Source organism: Ambystoma mexicanum, chromosome 6p, assembly GCF_040938575.1.
Source record: "Ambystoma mexicanum isolate Mex_15411 chromosome 6p, UKY_AmexF1_1, whole genome shotgun sequence".
NCBI classification, from domain to species: domain Eukaryota; kingdom Metazoa; phylum Chordata; class Amphibia; order Caudata; family Ambystomatidae; genus Ambystoma; species Ambystoma mexicanum.
In genome coordinates, this window is record NC_090935.1 from 1,535,986,343 (window position 1) to 1,536,012,901 (window position 26,559).

Consider the following 26,559-nt stretch of genomic DNA (forward strand, 5'->3'; position numbering starts at 1 on the left):
GATGACATAGATGGGGTCATGTCAAGGATATCTTCTTTGGCAGACTTTTATGATAAAAATCCAGACCATTTCCTTTCATATAATCCACAAGGGATACACCCTCAGGCTCTAATGATCCTATCCCCCCCCACCCCCCCCGAGTAAGAAGCCCCGGTTTGAGACACCTATGAGGTCTTCGGACCCCTTCGATGTACAACCATACTCTCGGCCATACTCACAGTATCAAGGAGAGATCTCCTTTGGTGAGGACCAAGAATTTGGCATGGTAGAAGAGCAAACCGGGACTGGCTACTATGGGGATGAGGACCAGGAAGAGGAAGAGGAAGAGGAGGACCCTGAAACCTACAGAGTAGATTCCCCGGTAGAGAAGGAAGCCGCGGTTACCGACTCCCCTGTCGATAACCAACCCCTCCTAAACAAGGTTCTCGCACGAGCAGCAGAACATTTCCATATTGACACCCACGGTGTCCAGGAAGAGAGGGACTTCGCCGAGGAGTTAGTGGGAGAAAGGAGGCCTGTTGCCCAGACCATCCCTATCCTTAAGTCTATTCAGCGAAGAATAGACCCGTCACTGGTGAACCCGAACCTCACCAGAGCAGTCAATCCCAGAGTTGAAAAACTTTTCAGTGCAGCCCAGTCTGACCCTCTCTATATAAGAGGACATCTGAAGCCAGACTCCCTGGTTGTCACTAACACCCGTAAGAGGGCTGGAACACCCTTGTCATCGTCCGAAGCTCCTCCAGACAAGGAGAGCAAAAAACTATATGGTTTCGGCAGGAAAGTAGCCTCAACGTCCACCTATCGGGCAAGGATTGCAAACTCCACCACCCTGTTGGCCAGCTACAACTGCCATCAGTGGGAAGATGTCGCGGCACTCATAGCCTCTGCACCAGAACCCTTAAAGGGCCAGATAGCACGAATTTCAGCAGAGGGTAGAGCCGTGTCTGGTTGCATTTTAAAAGCAACCTTTGACGCCGCGGACAACGCAGGCAGATTGATAGCAGAAGGTACTGTTATCAAGAGACATGGTTACGGCAGTCTGGTTTTAAGGCAGAAACCCAGGCATCATTGTTGGACAAACCAGTGGAAGCCGATCTGTTGTTTGGTAAGGCGGTCGAGGATGCGCTGAAGAATGCCAAGGACGAATGAGACACTCAAGTCCCTTGGCCAATTAACCAATAAACTCCCTAACCAGAGAGGGAATGGAAATTTTTGTCGCCCACGCGGCCAATATTCCCAGAGAGGATCAAACTATTCCCAGGGGCAGGGTACACAGTGGAACAACAACGGCCAACAGTCTACCCAGGGTTACGGCAGGGGTAGTAGGAGAGGACGTGGTAAAGGCAGAGGCAGCCCCAGTAGAGGAGGCGGCACGCCTCCACCAAAGCAGTGACGCTCAGTTCAGGGTCCCTTCTCACGCAACCCCAGTAGGGGGACGCATTTCCAACTTCACCCAGGCTTGGGAAGGGATCACATCAGACAGATGGGTGCTGTCAACAGTATCCGCAAGGTACTGTATAGAACTACTGCAGCGTCCCCGGAACCATCCTCCACGACAAAGAGTACACTCCTTAGAACATCAGAAGATTCTCCTCGAGGAGATCGCCAATCTGCTAGCAAAGGACGCGATAGAACTCGTCCCGGGACACCAGGTAAACAAGGGTATTTATTCAACTTACTTCCTTGTGCCAAAAAAAGATTTGACAATGCGCCCAGTATTGGATTTACGGCCTGCCAACAAGTATGTCAAGCCCCAAAAGTTTCGAATGACTACGCTACAAGAGGGTAATCCCCCTCCTAAAAAAGGGGATTACATGGCAACCTTGGATATGAAAGATGCCTATTTTCATATTTCCATGTTCCCAGCGCACAGAAGGTACTTGCGCTTCAAGGTGGACAGTCGGCACTACCAGTTCAAGGTACTGCCCTTCGGGATAGCTTTGGCACCAAGGGTATTCACCAAGGTGCTGGCGGTGGTGGCTGCACACCTACGCAGGGAGGCAATCCCGGTGTACCCTTATTTGGACGACTGGCTCCTAACGGGGGAAAGAAACCCCAGTAATTTGCAAGACAAACATTCAAAGGACTATCGACCTCCTCCACGAATTAGGCTTCTCAATCAAGGAGAAAAAATAAAGCCTGGTGCCAAGCACCTCCAAACAGTTCCTAGGAGCAATCCTAGATACTCAAGAGGGGTTGACATTTCCTTCAGAGGAAAGAATTCGGAATATACTACTGCAAATTCTGCAATATCAGTCCGGTCACCAAATAACGGTGCGCAAAGCAATGCGTTTGCTGGGCATGATGGCGTCATGTATTTACCTGGTCCCCCCACGCGCGCCTGCGTCCCATGCAGGAATGGTTGGCGAAACAGTGGTCTTTGGCAAGTGGTCAGTGGGACGATCTAGTGGTCGTTTCGCCAACACTAGTACGAAGCCTTCACTGGTGGACAAGAGAGAATCTTGCACAGGGGAAACCCTTTTACGATCCCGAAGTACAGGCAGTAGTCACTACCGATGCATGCCTGACTGGGTGGGGAGCTCACCATCTCCACCACACAGCTCGGGGTCTCTGGTCTCCCTCAGTGGCCAAGAACCACATCAACCTGCTAGAGCTTCTGGCAGTATTCAGAGCGCTTCAAGCGTTCAAGCCCTACCTACTAAACCTGTCAGTGCAAATCCGGACAGACAGCACGACAGCCATGTTCTACCTGAACAGGCAAGGAGGGACTTGTTCGCCAAATCTGTCCAAGCTTGCCCAGAAAATCTGGATATGGGCACTCAAACGGAACATCTTCCTGTCATCACAACATGTTCCAGGGGAGCTCAATTCCCTAGCGGATGCTCTGAGCAGAGACTCCCTCCCAGAGGAACACAAATGGGTTCTACACAGAGAGGTCGTAGAAGATATCTTCTCTGTGGGGTTTCCCCACTATAGACTTATTCGCCACAAGCGAAAACAGACAATGCCCAGGATTTGCATCCAGGTTCCCCCAACCAGACTCCCAGGGGAACGCCCTGTGGATGAACTGGTCAGGGATGTTTGCGTACGCTTTTCCACCAACTCCTCATCAGGAAGGTGGTCTACAAGATGAACGGAGTCGATGACGCTCATCCTAGTTGCTCCCATGTGGGCAAGACAACCGTGGTTCCCAAACTTACGCAGGATGGCGGTGTGCGAGCCCATCAAACTTCCGGCCTGGTACAACCTACTCTCCCAGCACCAAGGTCAAACAGTGCATCAGCAACCCAACTCAATGAACCTGGCAGCATGGCTCCTGAGGTCATAGAGTTTGGACATCTCAATTTACCACAGAGGTGTATGATCATCCTAAAGGAATCTAGGAAACCAAACACAAGGCACTGCTACTTTGACAAGTGGAAGAGATTCGTTATCTGGTGCCAGAGTAGACAAATAAACCCAGTTGATTGGGAGTAGACAAATAAACACCTTCCACTATTGTTACATACATGCTCCACCTGCTGGATGCAGGATTGGTTTTTAACTCACTGAAAGTACACCTGGCAGCCCTGTTGGCATACACCACTTCCCATAACAAGGTCTCGTGGTGGAAAGTACCAGTAGTTAAAGCCTTCATGGAAGGAGTAAAGAGACTTCACCCTCCTATTTCAAACCCACCACCAGGGTGGGACCTTAATGTGGTGCTATCTAAGCTCATGGGCCCCCCTTTCGAGCCCATGCATAAAAGCATGGGCTTGATGTAGCTATTACTTCTATAAGAAGGGTCAGTGAAATTCAGGCTCTGTCAGTGCAGGATCCCTTCTTTACTGATTAACAAGGGGGGTCCTGGGAGTCCCTCTGCCAGACATTAGTCCTGGTTACGAGAGACTTACCCAGAGTCTTTAGCTCACTATCTTTCACAGAGAAGAAATATCCCAAACATATCAGTCTTTGTTCTGCCCTGGGGGCAGTCCAGCACCGAAATGCTAGGCAATTCTCCTCTGAACAAGAGTACCAGCAGAAACCCCAGACACGTGTTTCGGTCTGGTTGGACCTCATCAGTAGGGTGGATCTGTGCCTCTCTAAGAATAGTGAGCAAGGGGTCCACGTCTGGATTCCCCTAGTAACTTTTCCATAGCAGACCAGATTGTTCTCAAGCCGGTACTTTATTGGGTCAGACTATGGTCTGTACCGAGCCTGTCAACATACCGGGAGGCTCTGAACATTGTTTTACTTTTGGAAGGGGCAAAGAGGTGTGGATGGCTGGCCCACATAAAGCATCTATTATATACGTGGGAATGAGCGAGCCCTCTGGGATAATGAATTGTAATAATTCTGTAAACACCTAGCTTGATGGAAAGGCAAGGAGGGAAGCTATGGAAAGGCTGGAAGAGCAATGGGCCTCCTTGAAGAATGCTCCGGAGTTTCCACGCAGTAAAATGATGGGAAACTTGCTGAGCCTTTTGGATGAAATTCAACCCCCTTATGAGCTTTCTCTGTACGTACGAATGAGGCTGCGGATATTGCATATATCATGGTCTGATCGAAGTCTTAAGCCACGGCGTTGGCGTGGAAGAAGACCAGCCCGTCGGGAGGGACCCCGACGTAGGAGACGACGATAACGTCGAGGGTGCCGACGGGGCCCGTGACCGCCCGTCGGACTCCCCTCGACCAGTGCCACAAGACAACTCGGCGGCCATTTTGTTGGCTATACAGTCCTTATGCTCGGAGATAAGGACGAGACTGGTGTTACCACCAGCGGAGGAACCGCTCCCGACGGGGGAACCGGAGCCAGGCCCTTCTGGGAGCCCTCCCCCTAAGAGAAGGATTCATCCTCCACCTCCTTTTCAGCCATCGCGCCCTGTCTAGCCCTCCTCCCCGTCCACGACTCGTGGGGATGATGCAGGGACTGACACGGCCGCGACGGGTACGGACGACGAGGTTTACGACGAGGATCTGCCGTCGTCCCCTCCCACCCGGGCTTCCCCGCCCGACGAGATTGGATCGTTTCACTCCATGATCGCCAGGGCATCCGAGCTTTTCCAGCTCTGCCCGGAAGAGAAGAAGGAAGGTTTCCTTTATCAACGGCGCGAGGCCAAGAGGAAGACGGTCCTCTCTGTACCTCTACTCGACGATATTTTGGATGAGGGCCTCGCCCTCCTCAAGAACCCATCCACGACGCCGGCTAGAAGGGATCGGTACGAGAAGAAGTACCGGGTCTCGGACGCGGCCCCCTTGTGCCTTAGGGCACAGCCAACCCCGGACTCGGTCGTCTACGCGGCGGCCAGGAAGAAAGCGGGGGGGTTGTGGCCTCTACGTCGACCTCCCCGCCCGACGGCGAGGGAAAGAAGTTAGATACGATGGGACGCAGAGTCATCTGGTCTGCAGCGACGACGATTAAGGCGGCCAACGCCTTGGCTATCGTAGCCCGCTACGACAGGGAGTTGTGGTACAAACTGGGCCCCCTGCTGGACTTCCTACCGGACGACAAGAGGGCGGAAGTCCTAGAGATCTTGCAGGAAGGAGAGGTGGCTTCGGACCACGCCATTACGATTGCGACGGACATCGCCGACACTGGATTTCGCCAGTTGGGCAACGGCGTGTGCCTTAGGCGGCCTGGATGGCTCAAAGCTACTGCCTTCCGTCAGGACGTGCAGACCAGAGTCTTGGACATGCCGTTCGACGGAAACAACCTGTTTGGTAAAATAGTGGACGATTCCCTTCAAGCCATCAAGGCAGACACGGAGACGGCCCGGGCTCTTGGGGTTCTCCAGCAACGGCGGCCGCCCTTTCGGAGCGGCAGAGGCAAACAGGGTGCCTCCAAAGGTTCCGGCGGCGGATTTTCCACCTACCGTCAAGCGGCCCGTTCGTCGTCGCAGGAAGCTTACAGGGGACGAGGCAAGTCAGGCGGACCCCGCCGTCGTCACCAAGGAGGACAAGGTGGCAAAGCCTCGTCGAAGCAGGACTGAACCGGCCGTGGGGTCGGGCCCCCACCGAAGCACCCCGGTGGGAGGCCGGCTGGCGAGCTTCGTCAGCGTGTGGGAGTCCATCTCCACCGACCGTTGGGTGCTGGACGCCCTAGCCCAGGGTCACGCGCTCGAGTTTCTAAAGAGGTGCCCGCGCGTCCCCCCTGTGGCCAGGAAAGAACATCACGTCCCTCAACTTCTCTTGGAGGTAAAGGCGATGCTCAAGAAGGGCACCATCGAGCTCGTCCCAAAGAGGCTTCGGGGCTCTGGAGTTTACTCAAGATACTTCCTCGTGAAGAAGACGGGAGGATGGCGTCCCATCCTGGACCTATGACGACTGAACAAATTCATCAAGGCACAGAAGTTCCGGATGGTCACCCTCCAACACGTCCTGGGTCAGCTGGAGGAGGGCGATTTCCTGTCGTCGTTGGATTTGGAGGATGCCTACTTCCATATTCCCATCCTAAAGGGACACCGGAAGTTTCTTAGGTTCGTGGTCCAAGGGCGTCACTATCAGTTCAGAGCCCTTCCCTTCGGATTGAGGTCGGCACCCAGGGTGTACACCAAGTGCCTCGCACCGGTGGCGGCGCAGCTGCGCCGAGAGGGGATCCACGTCTACCCCTACCTGGACGACTGGCTCATCCGAGCGAAGACGAAGGAGCTCGCCGTGGAGCACACGGCAAGGACCGTCCAACTTCTCACGGACCTGGGATTCTCCATAAACTACGCCAAGTCCCACCTGGTGCCCACGCAAGAGACACTGTTTCTGGGAGCGAAGCTCGACACAGTGTCGCTTCTGGCCTCTCCGTCGGAGGAAAGGACGAGGGCCATCTTGGGCAAGGTGCAGCGGATGCTGGTTGCGGACGCGGCCAGAGTGAGGTCCATCAAGTCCCTCCTCGGAATGATGTCTTCTTGCATTTACCTCATCCGCCTGTGCAGGCTCCGGATGCGCCCGTTGCAGGAGTTCCTGGATGCGCGCTGGATCCAGACAACGGGCAGCTTCGAGGAGAGGATCACATTCGACGAGAGTTTCCGCCGAGCGATCCGGTGGTGGGGCACCCGTGCGCATCTGACGGCGGGCATGGACTTCCAGACCCCCGGCCACCAGGAGACAGTGACCATGGATGCCTCCCTGGAAGGGGGTGGGGAGCGCACACCGCACGCGAGAGGCCTTTGGCTCCCGACGGAGAAGTCCCTCCATATCAACGTCCTGGAGCTCCGTGCAGTGTTTTGGGCCCGCAGGTCCTTTCTTCCGTCCCTCAAGGGCAAGGTGGTGAGGATCTTCACCGACAACACCACCACCATGTTCTACATCAGGAAACAGGGCGGAACCAGGTCCCCAGCCCTGTCCAGGGAGGCGCAGGATCTGTGGCATTGGGCCGTCGCCCAAGGGATGTTTCTGGTGCCGTTTCATCTGGCAGGGATAAAAAACACCACCGCCGACTCACTCAGCAGGGAGCTGCGCTCGTGCCACGAGTGGGAACTAAGACAGGATCTAGTGGACCGCCTCTTCCGACGGTGGGGCACACCCCAGATCGATCTGTTAGCGACGGCGACGAACTCCAAGTGCCGGAGGTTCGCCAGCAGGTTTCCCCAGCCGAGGAGCATGGGCGATGCTTTCTCGTTCCCCTGGGAGGGCCTGTTTCTATACGCGTTCCCTCCATTACCATTGCTGATCCGGCTCATCAACCAGCTCAAGAGGTCACAGTGCAGGATGATCCTCGTCGCACCTGCGTGGCCGAGGCAGATATGGTTGCCGGACCTTCTGGACTTGTCAGCGTCCCCGTCAATCAAGCTGCCAGTGGACGCGGATCTTCTCTCCAGGGAAGGAGGCGCTATCCTCCATCACGACCCGAAGTCGCTGAACTTGCAGGCCTGGCTCCTGCAGCGTTAGAGTTTGGAGGATACGACATACCGGCCGACTGCAGAGAGGTTCTTGCAAAGGCCAGGGCGTCCTCAACTCTTAAATGCTACGGACACAAATGGAAGAGGTTCTCTGTCTGGTACCACGCACATAAGATTAACCCTCTACGGATTACGGCTCCCCAAATACTGCCGTACCTACTGACGCTGGCCAAAGCTGGACTGGCGCACGCGTCCATCAAGATTCATCTTGCTGCGATCTCCCGATACACCAGAACCACGGGGCGGATGTCTTTGTGGTATCGTCGTCTGGTGAAAGAGTTCATGAAGGGACTGTTCAGATCGTTCCCGCCGGTGAAGGCTCCGGCCCCGGCGTGGGAGCTCAACGTGGTGCTGACCAAGCTCATGGGACCTCCGTTCGAGCCTCTGCACTCGGCTCCGTTGAAGTTCTTGTCGTGGAAAACAGCGTTTCTTGTGGCCATCACCTCCGCACGACGGGTGGGAGAGATCCAGGCCCTTTCCTGCAAGGCCCCGTACTTGACTTTTCACGACACGAGGGTGGTGCTCAGGACGCACCCCTCCTTCATGCCCAAGGTGCCGTCGGACTTCCACCTCAACGAACCCTTGGTGTTGCCTGTTTTCTTCCCGTCGCCTTCGTCGCCGGCTGAAAGGACTTTGCACTCGCTGGATGTGGCTAGAGCGCTGAAGTTCTACGTGGACCGCACAAAGTGTTTTCGGAAGACATCACAACTCTTTGTGAACTTTGGACCTGTCAATCAGGGGAAGGCTCTCTCGAAGGCTTCCATTTCCAGATGGCTCTCCGGATGTATCATGTACTGTCATCGGTTGGCAAACCGACCGCTGCCTGGCCGTCCGAGAGCCCATTCCACCAGAGCGATCGCAGCTACCACGGCGTTCCTATCTGGTGTGCCCTTGCTGGACATCTGCAGGGCTGCTACGTGGAGGTCGACGCACACCTTCACGAAATTCTACTGTGTCGATCGGGATTCCAGGGAGGAGTCCAGGGTCGGCCAAGCAGTGCTGCGCAACCTGTTCGCCTAAGGTGAGCCTGGTGAGGAGGTAAGAATAGCTTAATGTTGAGTTTGATGTAATGCTTAATGTTGAGCCTTTGCCACCTCCCGTGGTTGTGCATGTGTGTACTGCTATGTATTCTTTATTCATGAGCATGTGAATCCATGCCAGACCCCATGCTGGAGAAGGAACAAGTTACTTACCTGTAACTGTTGTTCTCCAGCATGGGTCTGGCATGGATTCACATGCGAACCCTCCCACCTACCCCTCTGCGGCTCTTCACTTGGTCATACTGCCACTTCACGTGCTACCAAATCTGAAGATGGCTGCCAGAGGCGGGGCTTAGGTAGAGGGCAGTCATTGGCTGTGGTCAGTATGACGCAGAGATCAGTGATTGGTTACTACTACGAAAGACAGATCAGAAACGAAACTGATACTGGTTTTTTCTTTACCGAGGATTCCCAGCCTGACGACTGGGAATATTCATGAGCATGTGAATCCATGCTGGAGAACAACAGTTACAGGTAAGTAACTTGTTCCTTTTCATCTGCACGTTATGTGCATCGAGCCTTGCTATTAAGGCAGAGACGCATGGGAAGTGTTTTTAATAAAGAGGCTGCAAGCATGCTCTCCTCATAAAAGTGATATTGGATGAACTTGCAATACAATTTTTGATTGTTGTTTTAGGACTTGCACGGTTAATTTGATTGTTCGATTATATGCTCTTTATTATATTCCTTTTTAACACTGTATTTCAAAGGGATTGTGTCCTCCGACGTATTCCTCATCTTAGATATATCCTTCCAGCTCTGCTGGCCTCTGAAAATTGTTTCTCCAGAGGGCGCTGCGCGTCTACGTCCCTCGAGTCGATGACCCTCGACAGCCGCCGTATCGACGCTCGACGTCATCCTGCCTATAAAGGCCGCGCGCAGCGTCCGTTGCTCAGTTCCGTTTTTCCGCGCTACTCGGTGCCTCGGAATACCGTTGCTCAGTTCTTAGTACTATTTACTTCGAGTTATTCGAATCGTACTCGATGGCTTCCTCGTCGGAACCGACAACCCCTCGATCCGGCTTCAAAAAATGTCGAGATTGTGGGAAAAAGATGTCGTTGACCGATCCTCACAGAAATTGTCTGTGGTGCTTGGGAGCCGAACACCATTGTTCGGAGTGCGAGGACTGTATGTCCATGACAGCTAAGGCCCTGAAGGAGCGTAGGGGGAAGCTGGAGAAAGGTAAGACTTTTAAAGCTTCTTCCTCTTCGACGAAGTCACCATTCACGCTCCAGATCTCGGAGTGGGTCTCATCACTCCTCGAGATCGAAACACTCGAAGAGGAGACGTCGAAGATCCCCTTCTCCGTCTTCCTCTTCCTCTGTTTCGCCAAAAAGAATCCCTTGCCCCACGAAACATAGTTCCCGGGCTGAATGGGAGGAGTTCAGAAAAAACATGATGAGCGTCTTCAAGAAAGCGGCCTCGACCCCCTCGAAGACTGCCGAGAGCGATGCTCTGGTCGAAAGACCCAAAGGTCAAAAACGCCGCGAGTCGCAGTACCCGGCGAAAGAAACCTCTCGAGCGCGTCTCGAACCCTCGAGTAGGACTATGACCTCCAAACCTTCCTCGAAGGTTCCGTCGACGTCGAGGTCTTCGACGCCGTTGTCGAAGGAACCTTCGACACACAGGTCTGTCGACTCGACGCCGGCCTCGACACCGGCGTCGACGCCGAGAAAAGTCACGGTGACCACACATCCAGTGACGATTCCCAGGCCCTCGACGTCGATGGCGTCGATATTGTCGAGTAAAATTCCAATTCTGTCGAGGTCCTCGAGGCCTCCACCTCTGTTTTCGACGCCACGCTCGAAGCCTTCGACGTCGACGACATCGACGCTTTCGAGGCCAATAATGACAAGTTCAGCACCCTCTGCCTTGGAAATGGGATTTACTCCCTTTATTAGTTCAGAACAATTGAGAACTATATCCTCAATTTTAGAAGAGGGTGATTTGTCAGAACAAGACACATTTGAGTTACAGGGACCTGTAACCCCAGTTAGAGAGGAATTTTCCTCTGAAGAGCGCAGATTAAAGGATCTTCATGATTCTTTACATGAGGCAAGTGGTTTAGACACTTCCCCTGAGGTGGATTTTGCTAAACCAGACCCGGGGGAGCATGCTGAAACCCCCTACAGAGCCTTAATGGCCAGAATTACAGAGTTCATGGGGTGGTCTACACCTTCACAATCTTTCCAGCAAGATGACCTCACGGATATTCTTGACAAAGGCCCACAAGAGGATCCAGTGGTGCCCTTTCATAAAGCTCTTCAGAGAAAGATCATGACAAACTGGGAAACCCCAGATGTAATACCAGCAGTAAATAAAAAACTGTCTGCAAAGTATAGGGTATCTTCCACAGACCCAGAGTTCTTGTCTAAACATCCATCCCCAGAAAGTCTGGTGGTACAAGCAGCATCCTCTACCGACGTCAAGACGGCTTATCCTACTGTCCCACAGGACAGGGACGATAAAAAATATGATGCTATGGCTAAGAAAGTCTTTTCAGCATGTAGCATGGCGTTAAAGTCTGTTAATGCTACTTGCACCCTTGCTAGGTTCAGCCATACACTTTGGGAGTGTGCTTCTACAGCGGCTGACTGCATCTCGGAGGGAGAAGAAAGGGATGCGTTCCTGAATATTATACAGGACGGTAAAGATGCTATGTGCGAATCCCTCCAGACGGGCATTGATTCGGCTGACAGTATCAGCAGAGCAATGGCGGCAAGTACATCAACCAGGCGGTTCGCTTGGTTGAGAAAGTCGGGTTTTGCCCCAGATGTGCAAGCCAGGCTCTTGAACATGCCATTTGATGGCTCTTCTTTGTTCGGGAAAAAGGCGGATGACAGTTTAGAGAAACTGCAAACTTCAAAAGCAGCAGCAAAATCCCTAGGAGCTGCAATCCGTCAGACTCCTTTTCGTCCCACAGGAACCTCTGCGAGGGGCAAGTCCTTTCGCTTCTACTCCTCATTCGGAAGAGGTAGAGGACGACCGGCTCAAAGGGGTCAAAGAAGAACTACCCGAGGTGGACGGGGTAGATATTCTAAAGCCGCAGCAACAGCAGGTGCCTCTTTACCATCAGCATCTGCATCAGCCGCCCCAAAACCACTCTGAGGACTTCCCTCACAGGACACCTGTAGGAGGCAGGTTGACTCAACATCTGGCGGAATGGCAGGCTATCACGTCAGATGCTTGGGCATTGGAAACAGTTGCCCAAGGTTACTGCCTACCTTTCCTACGTATACCTCAGAGTCATCCACCGGGGATCAGCTCTCAGAAAGCTCCAGATCCGCTCCTCTTGCAGGAAATTATAGACCTGCTAGAGAAAGGTGCCATAGAACCGGTACCTGTAGCGGAGAGGAACAAGGGCTGGTACTCCCCTTACTTTCTCATTCCAAAGAAAGACGGAGGACTGAGACCCATCTTGGACTTGAGAGAATTGAACAAATTCCTCAGGAAAGACAAATTCAAGATGGTCACTCTTTCTCAGATCCTCCAGGCCCTTCAGTTTCAGGACTGGTTGGTATCTCTGGACCTTCAGGACGCTTATTTCCATGTGCCTATCCATCTCAAACACAGGAAATACCTGAGGTTCGCAATTGGCAACTCTCACTATCAATTTCGAGTACTGCCTTTTGGGCTGACCTCCGCCCCGAGGGTCTTCACCAAGTTAATGTCGGTAGTGGCGGCAAGTCTAAGGAGGGAAGGGATTCACGTCTACCCCTACCTGGACGATTGGCTGATCAGGGCTGTTTCTCCGGAGCAAGCTCAGATCCAGCTAAATCACGTATGCTACTCCCTTCACAAGCTGGGCTTCTCCCTCAATTTAAAGAAGTCTCAAATGATACCATCGCAGAGACTCCAGTTCATAGGAGCGATCCTGGATACTTCCCTGGGAAAAGCCTCGCCACCAGAGGTGAGGGCTCAAGATATTCTACAGATGGTTACCAAGTTCCAACTTGCCCAACGTCTCCCAGCTTTCGACTTTTTGAGGTTGCTAGGCCTCATGGCATCCTGCATTTTCCTTGTGCCAGAGGCTCGCCTGAGAATGAGATCCCTCCAGTGGGCACTGAGGACTCAGTCGTCACAATTCTCAGGGAGAATGACAGATCTTCTTCAGGTTCCCGGCAGGGTGGCTCGAGACCTTCAGTGGTGGGCCCGTCAGGAGAACATTCTGAAAGGAGAACAGTTTTGGCAACCCTGGCCGGAGATAACAGTAGTCACGGATGCCTCACTCACGGGGTGGGGAGCCCACGCCAACGACTTGACCATCAGCGGTCGTTGGTCTCCATCGGAGTCCAGACTACACATCAACCTGTTAGAGCTGAGAGCCATCAAACTTGCGTTGAAGGCTTTCCTGCCAGTTGTACAAGGGAAGAACGTCCTGATAATGACGGACAACACGGTGGCCATGCATTACCTCAACAAAAGAGGAGGCGTAGGATCACTACCCCTGTGCAGAGAGGCGATGCAGCTCTGGTTTTGGGCAATCCAAGAAGGAATCTCTCTATCGGCAGTTCACCTAGCCGGAGAGAAGAACTTGACAGCGGACGCTCTGAGCAGGCAGAACAGTCTCCCACGAGTGGGAGCTAGCTCAGGAAGTCCTTCAAGAGATCTTCGCCCTTTGGGGAACCCCTCAGGTAGATCTGTTCGCCACCAGCCTAAACAGGAAATGCGACCTGTTCTGCTCAAGGGAATTTCCTCCGAGAGGAGCTCTGGGAGACGCGTTCATAGTGGACTGGGAGTTTCCGCTTCTGTACGCGTTCCCACCGGTCCCTGTCATTCCTCAAATGATCAGGAGGTTGAGAAGATTCCGGCGAACCATGATCCTAATTGCCCCGGATTGGGCCAGGAGAACGTGGTACCCGGACCTTCTAGACTTGTCCATCTGCCCTCCATTTCGACTTCCTCTCAGAGAGAACCTACTCTCACAGAAGGGAGGTCAGGTTCTCCATCCAGACATCAAAACCCTCAACCTTCACGCTTGGCTTCTGAACGGCTGAGGTACAAGGATTGGGACCTCCCTGATGATGTTATGGAGGTGTTGCTTTCGGCAAGGAGGCCAGCAACAAAGTCTTTATACCGCTGCCGTTGGAACAGATTTTGCAGCTGGTGTAGAGAACAGAATATCGACCCATTTTCATGTGGTACACCAATGGTTTTGTCCTTCCTACTATATTTGGCAAATTCAGGCCTTCAAGTTGGCACCATTAAGGGCTATCTCGCAGCGCTATCTATCTTTAAGCGTACTGCGGAGGAACCATCCTATTTCAAATTACCCTTGGTAATACAGTTTCTAAAGGGGTTAACCAATGTTTATCCCCCAAGACCATTCCAAGTTCCCCTATGGGATTTAAACTTAGTATTAACTTTCCTGATGGGGACACCTTTCGAACCTCTCCATTCTTGTTCGTTAAGATTCCTTACCCTTAAGACTGTTTTATTAATAGCACTTACATCTGCTAGAAGGGTGAGCGAATTACAAGCTCTTTCTTGTAAACCCCCTCATACAATCTTTCACAAAGACAAAGTTGTCCTGCAAGTGAAGCCTAATTTCCTCCCAAAAGTAGTCTCTGAATTCCATATCTCTCAGAAGATTACCCTACCATCTTTCTATCCTCCTCCTCACCCGGGGAAAGAGGAAGAGAGGTTACACAGACTAGACCCTAGGAGGGTTTTAAGTTTTTACATTAGTAGACTAGCCAGGATAAGACAGGCAGACCAGCTGTTTGTAGGCTACGCAGGTCACAAGCTGGGGTTACCAATAACTAAGCAGACCATTTCCAGATGGATCATTCTAGCCATTCTGGAATGTTATAAACTGGCAGGGAAAGAGCCCACTCAAAACCTTTGGGCACATTCGACCAGAGGTATTGCAGCTTCATCGGCCCTCAAAAGAGGCGTGCCGATTAAAGACATATGTGCGGCCGCTACATGGTCGTCTGTCCATACCTTTACACGTTTTTACAATCTGGATTCCTCCTCTAGTCAAGAGACTAGGTTTGGAAGGGCTGTACTGCATTCTATTCACCAATAGAAGACAGCGTGAAGTCAGTACTCCCTCCTCCGAATATAGAATACTGCTATGGGAGCCTATCTAAGATGAGGAATACGTCGGAGGACACAATCCCTTCGAAGAACAAGTTACTTCTTACCTTGTAACGTTCTTTCGACGGGATGTTCCTCCGACGTATTCCTCATCGACCCTCCCATCCATCCCCGCAGTTTTACTTCCCTTGTTGTTGCAGCTTACGCTCCTTCAGGGTGATTAGTCTAGTCCAGACAGTAATACTGTGGGCTACAAAACGGAACTGAGCAACGGACGCTGCGCGCGGCCTTTATAGGCAGGATGACGTCGAGCGTCGATACGGCGGCTGTCGAGGGTCATCGACTCGAGGGACGTCGACGCGCAGCGCCCTCTGGAGAAAAATTTTTCCGAGGCCAGCAGAGCTGGAAGGATATATCTAAGATGAGGAATACGTCGGAGGAACATCCCGTCGAAAGAACGTTACAAGGTAAGAAGTAACTTGTTCATCTAATTGATTGTATTTTCTCTTGTATAAATTGTTAAAATTGAATTTATGCTAAAGGTTATATGCTGAATAAAGCTGTTGAATGTATGTTAAACAGTACACGAATTTCAAAGGGAAACAGTTTCTCAGTACTGATAGTCTGAAGGACTGACCAGTTTTCCCATAACAATGAGCAAAAATGCAAGTTAAGTGCTGCAGAATGCTTTACTTCCCTTCAAGGTTTAAAAACGGAGCAAAAGGCATGGGGGTTCATAGGAACTATGGAGGGGAAGTTGCAAAAAGATAAATCTTTCGTAACACTGAGCCACGACAGACCAGTTTTATTTGTTTAACCCTTGGAAACGCTAGGGGTGAGACTCCAAAAGTGGTGTTGCATAAAGACAGAGAGCAGGTCTTAATTCAGTACTGGTAGTGTCAACATGACTTCAACTTGCGTTAGATAACTTGCAGACCGTGTAGGATACTGATTGTCTGAATTCACGTCAAAAACCCTATGTAATTGTTGCTTACAGGTAAGGAACGGTTTCCTTGTTGAGTGGCCATAACAAAGGTTGGAAGGTTAACCACACTTTAAATGTATACCTTAGAATTGTAAGGCAACGTTGCCCAATATTTCATAACTTGTTCATAATAATAGAATATCCACACTTCTAGTATAAGCCTTTATATTGCTGGCCATGGTAATTAAAACCTTGCAAAATATGTATTGATAACCTGTTGTACATGAAAACTTAGCATTGTCATATACAAACGGGTTTTCTTTTGCTTTTCCTAATCCAGTGTAATCTAATTGCAGTTGATGAGTAAAGAAATTCCAGTCTCTGTTGCGAATGATGCTTATGTTGACCTTGACCGGCAGGTACGTTGCGTTCTTTATTTCACTTTACTGTTTTGCTTTATGAACATGCTGCATTGCAAATAAAACACATAATTATGTTTGTAAAGGGTCCCACAATTCGTCTAGTTTTGTATATTTTATAATTGATATCAACTTTTTATTATTAACTGTTCAATTATCTGCTTGTTCGCTAATGTTAAGACTGTTTCTACATTTGCAATTTTGCTTTGTGTACCTTCTGTATTTGTTTCCATCTTGTCTTGTATGTTATTTCTGGGGGGAAATGCTTGTTTTTCACCACCACCACACTCTGTATCAAAGGAATGCACTGTTGATTTCCCAAAACACAGGAATGATTTTTCTTTACCACATCATTGATTTACAAAATCCAGGCAAGCTATGGGTCTGAGAGGTTAATCCGCTCATCTGAAAACGAAACCATAGCATTTACATAAGTTTGTTTTCAAGGTTAATAAAAATTCCAGCCAAAAAGAAAGTGTAGTCCAAGATAAGAGTGGTAGAATCTTCCAATATTTGCAGTTTGTGAAGAAAGTCCTGCGCTTGCAAGATCTGCAAAATGTGCTAATGGGTCATCAGTACATGTAAATGCCATGCTCTGCCTTAATATATCCAGGGGAAGTCTGATACGCCCAAGTATCATTGACAAATTCAAACTTCAACCTCACATCCCTATGCGAGTCATATGTACCCATATACCATCAGAACATGTCGGGTCCAGCCTGTTCTACCCAAGCACAAACAGAAGGTGCCAGTTTAACAGCCCCACTCCACCCAAGCCACCACAACCTCTTAGCATATTGCTCTACTTTCAGGCTCTGCTGGTTATGGGTTGCAGTGGCTGCAGACAAAGTTGTTCACAGCATGATTGTGTTTAGGAGCATGTGTGATGGTTAAACTGCTTGGTCTCTGTATGTATCGTCTGCTCATGAATTTCAGGGCACCAAAGCCAATTGCTCTTGTTGGAAAGTTTGTCCCTGTGTAAATTTTACTGTGGTTTGGATGGGCTGTGACTTTGCCATGACGCTGATTAATTCAATCTTCCCAAGAAAAATGAAAACTCTGACTGAAACCCTCTGCAGCCAGCACTTTGTACACTGATCTTTGGTATTGGGAGCACCCAAGCTGCAAGTCCCCATTATATATGCATAGTGTGAACTGTACTTGCAGTATGTTATTGCCTTTAAGTAACAGCCCGAGTGCTGGTCCTTTAGTTGAAAGGCAGAGTAAAGCACTGGTTTCTGAGGTGAGGGCAGTCTGCATTTCGCAAGTTCTAATCCTGTTGCAGTGCCGACTTAGCTTTTCGTCGTTCTCATGTCAACAAATCGAGTACCCTTTAAATTGTGTAATAACACCTGCTATTACAGTCCGTAGATGAGATGCTGAAAGAATATGGCATGAAGGCTATATAAGAATATTATTATTCATATAATGCAATAACACAAGCTCTGAGTTTTTTGGCTCAAAGGTAGCAAAGTGGCTGCATTCTCATGAATGGTCACAAGGAGCTTGTTTCAATCTCTCCAGAGTTTGGATCTTTGCTAGAGTTCAGTGGCTTCTCTTTTGTTGTATGTGGCTTTTGAACATAATCATCATGTGGTCCTTTCCATATGCTCTTTTTCGTATCACCAGTAGCAGGAATTCTATGGAATCTTAATAGAGCCCATGAGACTGCCATGATCTCTTTTCTGGATAATTTTTCTGGTCAACTCGCATTGCCATTTCCCCTTTGAAGGACCTTCTGATAACCTCTGGTTAGCCTCAACTCGTTCTTGCGCCCATTAAAGGTTGTACAGCAGCTGCTGAGTTACACTTCCGTTCCAATGAAATCTGTGACTCCAACATCCCATTGACTCTAATACTCCTGTGTAGCGTATTCAATTAGATCTATCCATACTGCTCACAATGTCTTTCGTTGTGCTCACTGACATGTAAAATTGTGCCTTGAAAATAATCTTTATTAGGCCCTTGATGTTGAACCTCCAATCATGTATAGTGATATTTAACCGTTAAGATGTACTACTGTATTTTGTCATGAGGCATGCAGGGGGTTTCCCAAACTGGGTAAGCATCGAGCCAGCAAGAGGCTGTAGAAATGCTGATGGATACAGATGAGGATGCCAGTCCGCAACAGGTTCTACAAATGCTATCAAAATCCAGAATACAGAATCGCAGACAGGTTAGCATGAGCTTATGTTCGAAGAGGTGGGAACATAAGTTGTGAAGCCATTCCCCAAAGGCTTCCAGTGTAGAAGTGAGCAACAGAGAAAGCCCTGTGTACAAATCCAAAGAGTGAAGATGAGAGATGACGCAGACTGAGTGGGCAGAGAATCTGGGGATGTGAGATTGAAGGTCTGAAGAGAACAGAGACCCTGAATGGGTATGCTAGAAGCACACAGAAGGAGAACTGGGAGATGAAACCAAAAATATTCTGGGTGTTCTGGTTCAGTGTTAGGGAGAAGTGCAAGGGTACAGGAACACCAGAATCGAGTGCATTGTTTTTAAGCCGGTCCCGAGCTCCAGGAAGGTGCTCCGGACTCCCTCGAAGCAGGGCTGACCAAGCCTGAGCCACCTCAACAGAGTGCTGGACCCTGGACGCAAGGAAAGTCCACAAGGTGTCCAAATACCGCGGTGGTGCTATTTGCGAGTAGCTGAGACCACGAAGTGCCGCTCATCTGAATTGTGCCCATTGCTGCCGCCGACCTTCAAATCTTAGTGCAGGAGTCGCAATACGTCTCTTCCATCTTGTCCTCACGACTGAGGCCCAGGAACAGGATCTGCAGCAACTACAACGGGAACAAAAGCCAGCTGGAACCATTTCTTCAGGCCTAAGGTACTGTGAACTAAGGGGTACTTACCTCTTGGTTCACAGTACCTTGTGCCTTACAGTGATTTCTTTTACAACAAAACTCTTTAACATTGTGCATGACTTTTACTTGCCTTCAAGAAGTGACTCTGCTCCCCTAGACTTTGCTCAATTCACATTGGCTGTCCTGGCTCCCTGAAGACTCTCCTAACTTCTTGCTGACTTTGTGTTTTAACTATCCCTCCAAAAAGTCATACATACCTTACTTGTATAGCTGGGAAAGGGTTAATCTACTTTGCATTGGGGGGTTCAAAAGTGCTTACCTGGTTGAGAAACGTGTTAACCTTGGTTTGCTTCCCTAACCTTTTCCTTTTTGCCACAACCTCAGTATTACCATTTAAGTGTGAAAAGTGATATATTCATGTCCACAGTGTCCTAGCAATTGAAGTCACCTCAGGGTGTAGGAAAATGTGTGCCATTCCAAAAGGGTATCTACTTATTTATTGAACTGAAGGGGTGTATTTTGAAGTGCAGTTTTATTGTTGCCAATTGCTCCCGTCTAAAGAAGTCTTATTTTTAAAACAGACTGTTTAATTAATAAATATGTAATCAAGAAACCTCCAGTATGTGTTGTTTGAATACTTGTCACTGTGAAACTGTTACAACCCTACAGCTCACATTGACCCCTCTTGAGTTTAGCCTGGCTGCTCAGCCACACTACCACTTGTGAAGTACAAGCCTATACCAAAGGTTGGGTTACCTATTGCCAAGAGGACAAGGCTGGTGTAGTCTCCCACAGGGTTTACTACATACAATCTTGCCTAACATTCAGTCACTCCACAGAAGTAGTGCAGTGGCACCTACAAAATCCAGTGAACTGTAGAAAATTGTCTTGTGGGAGTTGTGGTTCAGCCACTCCAAAGATTATGCGCTAAAACTCTGACATAGTTAAGTGAAGCCGAGAGACAGTTTATCAGACGTTGCAGCAAGAAATCGGCATAGACAAGCTAACCGAGATCATTGCACCAAAGATGCATTTCCTGTTGGGAAAGCCATAAAGGTAGGTGAATAAACTAGTGAAATAGTACTTTGTGTGTTGAAAGTTTTAAACACCACCAGCTCAGTGCAGGAGTACTGATGGCAACCAAATCAAAGATGAGTTTTAACCTTGTAGTTGTAGAACTGGGCAATAGAATAACAGAGCTGTACATTGAAAATGTGCTACTTAAGGCAAAAGAATCTTAACTGGATTAAAAGAAAATATATCTGCGAGAAGCCCCTTGTGCGTTTTCATTAGATCCTAAAGTCAGAGACTTTGATGCAAGATATTTGCTGTCCAGAAACAGAGATTGATCCTGACGAAAGGTGAAGCTAGAAGTCACCAAAAACTCTAAAGTTCTGTATACCTGAAGGACGACAAAAGCTTTCCTATTTTTGTAAACTCATATTCAGCATAATGTCTTCGAAAATGTTAGACCAAAATGTGCCGGAGCAGAAAGGTGGTTGCTGTCACTGCAATTGATTGTGCATTTCACATTGTCTAGTATTGTGGTTGTGCATCCATTGGAGGCATTGTATCACTGATTGACAGAGTTCAGCGGAGTAGATGCCCACAAGCAACCCTACAGATGTCCAACGGAACAGTCACTTTTAATAGCTAAAAATAGGTACATGGGAGCTTTACGTGGGTTATTACCTTCTCCCTCTCTTGAACAGAATGAAAGTATCCTCAAGCATTGGTACATACCAAATGTAGTAGAACATAATCTCCCTGTTGGGCAAGCCTTTCTAAAGTCCAACTGGTGTGGGACTTCACAAGACTGCTCTCTTGGTATTAGGGACCCAACTCTTAATATAGGTCTGTACTACACAAGTCGGTAGAGTTGCTGAGCAGCCAGGCTTATCTTAGGAGCGGTAATGTGAGCTGTAGAGCAGTTCACTGAAATCAGTAAACACGAGGATCCAAGTAAGCACACACTTGGAGTTATATTAAAATATGTATTTATATATACACAAGGCAAATCAATCAAACTAAATAGGCAGCAACTAACAAGAAGATTCACTGCAAGATGGATTTAAATTAATATAAGAATCGAAAATGCAGGTGAGTCATTTCTTTCTATGCTATGCAGTTCCAGCACACGGAGTGACATCAATAAAGGTCAGTAATCTTATTTCTGAGATTTGTGGTATCTGCTTGGATCACATGCTGTGCATGGGCCGAAATCTAATGGAAGCTGCAGAGTATTACAGTTGTCTTCGAAACTCGAAAAGGGACGTCGACAGGGCGTGCCAGTAATACGATCCCTAGTGTGACATCCACTGTACCCATGGTCCTTCACGCGTCGATGTCCCTCAGATTGTTTTTTTCTGGCATTGTTGACGGACGCTTAGTCGCGGAGTTCTATTCGGCCATTGATTGTTAAATTAGAGTTAGTTACTCTTTCTATCCTTTCACTACACTGACTTTCGACAACATCTTCGGCGGTGGAAAGGACAAACATCGCACAAAGTCCTGATTCGACGGACCCCTTCAGCCTTGGAAGGCTGCACCAGGCCTCTGCCCAAACAGTAGGGAGTGGGGGTGGGGGGGTGTACATTGAAGAATGCATAGTTCCCTTTACTGTCTCTTTTCTCGCCTAGCTGCCATTTCTTATAACTATGGACAACACTCCATTTAAATGTTGCCCTAGTTGTAATAAGTTACCCTGGGTAGACAAGCACCGGGTGTGCAATCTTTGTCTAGCACGGACCACGACGAGGGCCATTGTCGAGCCTGTAAGCTCTTAAAGCCTAAAACGCTCAAAGACCAAAAGACAAAACGCTGTGCCCATCACGCCATGCAGGCCAAGGCCGCCATGGACATGGAGGGAACCTACAGTGATGGAAGCATTGCGGTGTCTTGGGACGGGGAATGCGACGGGGAACCGTTCGATTCCCAAGTGCAAGCTCCCGACCCCAATAGACAGGCTGGCGGCTCTGTTATGCGGACGACACCCGGCGGCAGTGGCACTAACACTACTCCCCACACTGAACACATAGCCAAGGGCCAGGATACGACGCCAACTTCGACCAAACGCCCACACACGGCGTCAAGGGAGAGGTCCACAGAATCCCTGTCCCCTGGGCGCACTCAGTCCCGATCGCCAAATGACAGGCCCCCAAAGTCGAAAGACAAAACCGACACCGTGTCCAAACCCTCTGCCGAACGCCGGATGTTGGAAGATGAGGCTTCGGTCCGCTTCACCACAGGTATTTGACACTCCACGTCGAAAACAGCCAAAGGCACCAAAAACTCAAATAGCATATTTAATGCAAAAGCATGTCCCTGAAAGTCCCTTTAAGGCTACAAGTTTGAAAAAACATTCCTCCAAGAGTCACACTCACAAGGAGAAATCCAGCACAACTCACAGAGAAATACTGTGTCCCAGGAGGAAGGGACCTTAACAGAGGTCTTGAAAAACATGGGCCAGTCTACACCTCAATACCCTGGATTCATACCAAGTTCAGCAACATGGACTGCTGAAGACATTGACGGGGTTATGACAAGAATGACATTTATGGCTAACTTCTTTGAGAAGAACCCCCAAGCTATCCAAAATGTCAAAATCACGCCACCAACTACTGATGCTTTGTCCTTCCAGACCCCAGCTAAGAGGCCACGTCCTGACACCCTTCCTATTTCACCTCGGGTGGACCCAGTCCATAGTGACCTATATGATCTAAATACAGAAACTGAGGACAATGATACGATTCAAGAAACAGGCCATTATTATTATGATGATGAGGAAGAAGATGTGTACAACTTACCCTCTCCAGTTAACCAAGACGCACCAGTGGCAGACTCGCCAGTTGACAATCAACCACTGTATAACGATATGCTCATGAAGGCCGCTGAGCACTTTCAAATTCAGACCCAAGAGACTCAGCTGGATAAAGATTTTGTGGAAGATATATTGGGGGACAGGAAAGCCACCACCCAATTTATTCCAATCCTTCAGTCCATCCAAAGGAGAATACAACGTTCTCTGGAGACACTGAACCAAATGCGGCAGTCAACCCACGTGTTAAACTCTTCCGTCCTGCACCATCGGACCCACTTTCCATCAGGGGCCAGCTAAAAACGGACTCTCTTGTGGTAACCACAACTCGAAAGAGGGCCGGAACACCTTTAGCCTCATTGGAAGCACCGCCCCCATAAGGAAAGTAAGAAACTGTACGCTCTGGGGAGGGAGAAAGGTGGCCACTTCAGCAGCCTTTCAAACGAGGATTGCGACCACCACAACACTACTGGCAAGCTACAACTGCCACAAGTGGGACGAGGTGGCAACTCTAAAAGCTTCAGCTCCTGAACCCTTCAAATCGCAACTGGCCTTAGTAGCAGCAGACAGCAAGGCAGTCTCCAGCTGTATCTTACAAAACAACCTAGATGCCGCAGACAATGCGAGCAGGATCATTGCCGGAGGTACCGTCATTTAACGGCATGCATTACTACGCCAGTCTGGTTTCAAACATGAAACGCAGGCAACGCTCCTCAACATGCCGGTAGAACCCAACGTCTTGTTTGGAAATGCCGTGGAGGGTGCATTAAAATCCACAAAGGAGGAGTATGATACTTTTAATCGCTAGGCCAGCTAAAGAATAAGACACCAGGCCAAAGAGGCAGAAGCAAGTTTCATCGATTTTGTGGTCAATGCTCACAAAGAGGTTAAAGTTATGGACCAAGTCAGGGCTCATCCTGGGGTAACAACCAGGGACAAGCCTTGCAGGGGTTCCAGAGAGGCCAGCGTCGATCTCGTGGCAGGGGTAGGTCCTCCATTTCCAGAGGTGGATCTACACCTCCTAAGCAATCACAAATCGATTCAGGTCAACACAGACAAATGGGTGCTATCGGCCGTAGCGGGGGGGGAGGGGATTTGCGGGGTATTGCGTGGAGCTAATTCCACAACCATCCCCCGTGACAAAGAACAACCACGAGGGAAGAACTTGTCCTTCTCAAAGAGGTCGTAGCGCTGTTACTCACGGATACCATAGAAATCGTCCCAGCGATTGAGATAAACAAGGGTATTTATTCAACTTACTTCCTTGTACCAAAAAAAAAAATCTTACTATGCGCCCAGTATTAGACTTACGCCCCGCAAACACTTATGTAAAGCCACAAATATTCTGCATGATAACACTACAGGAAGTAAGAAAGCGGGGGGACTACATGGCAACACTGGATATGAAAGATACCTATTTTCATATTTCAATGTTCCCAGTGCACAGAAAACCCTAGTGTTTATAGATAACAAACCAGCACTACCAATTCAAGGTACTGCCCTTCGGAATAGCGTCTGCTCCTAGGGTATTCACCAAGTTACTGGCGGTGGTGGCAGCGTACCTGTGCAGGGATGCAATCCCAGTGTACCCATACCTGGAAGACTGGCTGATTACGGGGGAATCACCCCATCTTTGCAGGCAAAACACACAAAGAACCATAAACCTTCTCTTGCAATTGGGTTTCTGAATAAATGAGAAAAAAATCAAGCCTTGTGCAAGCACAACCAAACATTTCCTAGGATTGGTCATAAACACGGAAGCAGTGTTAGTCTTTCCATCAAGGGAAAGAGATCAAAACATGCTACTGCAAATACCTCATTATCAAGCCGGTTGCCAGATAAGCGTATGCAAAGCCATGCGTTTGCTAGCCATGATGGCATCGTGCATTTACCTGGTCCCACACGCACGTTTGCGCATGCGCCCAATGCAGGTGTGGTTGGCGAAACGATGGTCTCGGGCAAGCGATCAGTGGGATGATCTAGTGGTCGTTTCGCCAACACTAGTAGAGAACCTACGCTGGTGGACAAAGCAGAACCTGTTGAAGGGAAAACCCTTCCACGATCTGGCAGTGCAAGCGATCGATACGACAGCTGCATCACTCTCTGGGTGGGGGGCACATCACCACCATCATCATCATGGTCTGTGGACTAGCATCACAGCACAGAACCACATCAACCTGTTGGAACTTCTTGCTGTATTCAAAGCGCTTCAAGCATTCGAAGCTTACTTGACAAAGTAGTTGGTACAAATTCGAACCAACCGCACCACTGCAATGTTCTAAATCAACAAGCAGGGGGGCACACATTCTCCAAATCTGTCCAAACTAGCACAGAAAATATGCAAATGGGTACTCAGATGGGGGATGTTCCCATCTTCCCAACATGTTCAGGGGAACACAACACAACACTCTAGCAGACTCTCTAAGCAGTGATCCCGTACCAGAAGAACACGAGTGGCAACTAGACTCAAATGTCGTAGACCACACATTTTCTTAGTGGGCTTACCCCACGCTAGACTTGTTCGCTACAAGAGAAAACAAGCAACGGCCAGATTTCGCGACCAGGTTTCCCCAGCCAGACTCCAAGGGTAACGCCCTATGGATGAGCTGGTCAGGGAAATGTGCTTACGCCCCCCCACCCCAACTTCTCTAATGAGCAGGGTGGTGAACAAGATTCACAGGGAACAGATGACGCTCATCCTAGTTGCTCCCATGTGAGCAAGACAGCCATGGTATCCACATCTTTGCAAACTGGCTGTGCGATCCCATCAAACTCCTGTGCCAGACCAATCTGCTGATCCAACAAGGGGGAATAACCGTCCACCCTCAACCTCACTCAATGAACTTGGCAGCATGGCTCCTGAGGTCATAGAGTTTGGACATCTAAATCTACCACAGAGGTGTATGGATATCCTCAAGGAGGCACGTAAACCAAACACCAGACACTCTTATTTCGACAAGTGGAGGAGATTTGTAATTTGGTGCTAGTCTAAACAAATGAACCCCATAGAATGTACTCCATCCCAAATTCTGAACTATATGCTCCACTTGTTAGACTCAGGGTTTGTATTCAACTCTATAAAGGTGCACCTGGCGGCTTTATCAGCTTACACCACCTCTCAAAAGTAAGGTATCGTGGTGGAAAGTTCCAGTCATTAAGGCGTTCATGGAGGGAGTAAAGAGACTCCACCCTCCAATTTCAAACCCGCCACCAGGCTGGGATCTTGATGTAGTACTCGCAAAGCTCATGGGACCCACATTTGAGCCTATGCATAAGTCAAGTCTTAAACACCTGACATACAAGACTGCGTTCTTAGTGGCTATTACTTCCATAAGAAGAGTTGGTGAATTGCAAGCATTGTCAGTGCAGGATCCTTTCTTTGTCATACACAAGGACAAATTGGTTTTACGTACACACCCTAGATTTTCACCGAAATTCTTTCAATGTAAACCAATCCATTGAGCTACCGGCCTTCTTCTAGTACCCTACAAGCTCGGCTGAGAAAAAACTGCATGCACTAGATGTAAGGAGGCAGTTCTTTACTATGTAAAAAAAAGACCAGACCCCTTAGGAAAACAGACCAACTGTTTGTCTCCGTAGCACCAGGCAGAGAAGGAGACTGCATTTCTAAAAATGTCATTTCCAGGCGGATAGTCGGATGCATACAGCACTGTTAC

The 26,559-nt window shown here is 49.2% G+C and overlaps 1 protein-coding gene across 3 annotated transcripts in view; it reads left to right on the forward strand.

Annotated features, from left to right (window-relative positions):
- The window catches only part of HOOK3 (hook microtubule tethering protein 3), a 1,904,471-nt gene that overhangs the window by 412,325 nt on the left and 1,465,587 nt on the right, over nt 1–26,559 (forward strand). For 2 of the 3 annotated variants that reach the window (XM_069626410.1, XM_069626409.1), the window contains exon 7: nt 16,196–16,258. In XM_069626410.1, the coding sequence (XP_069482511.1) occupies nt 16,196–16,258 (63 nt within the window). Of the gene's footprint in view, nt 1–16,179; nt 16,259–26,559 lie in introns of all 3 variants that reach the window. The other variant, XM_069626411.1, reaches the window with a different exon arrangement.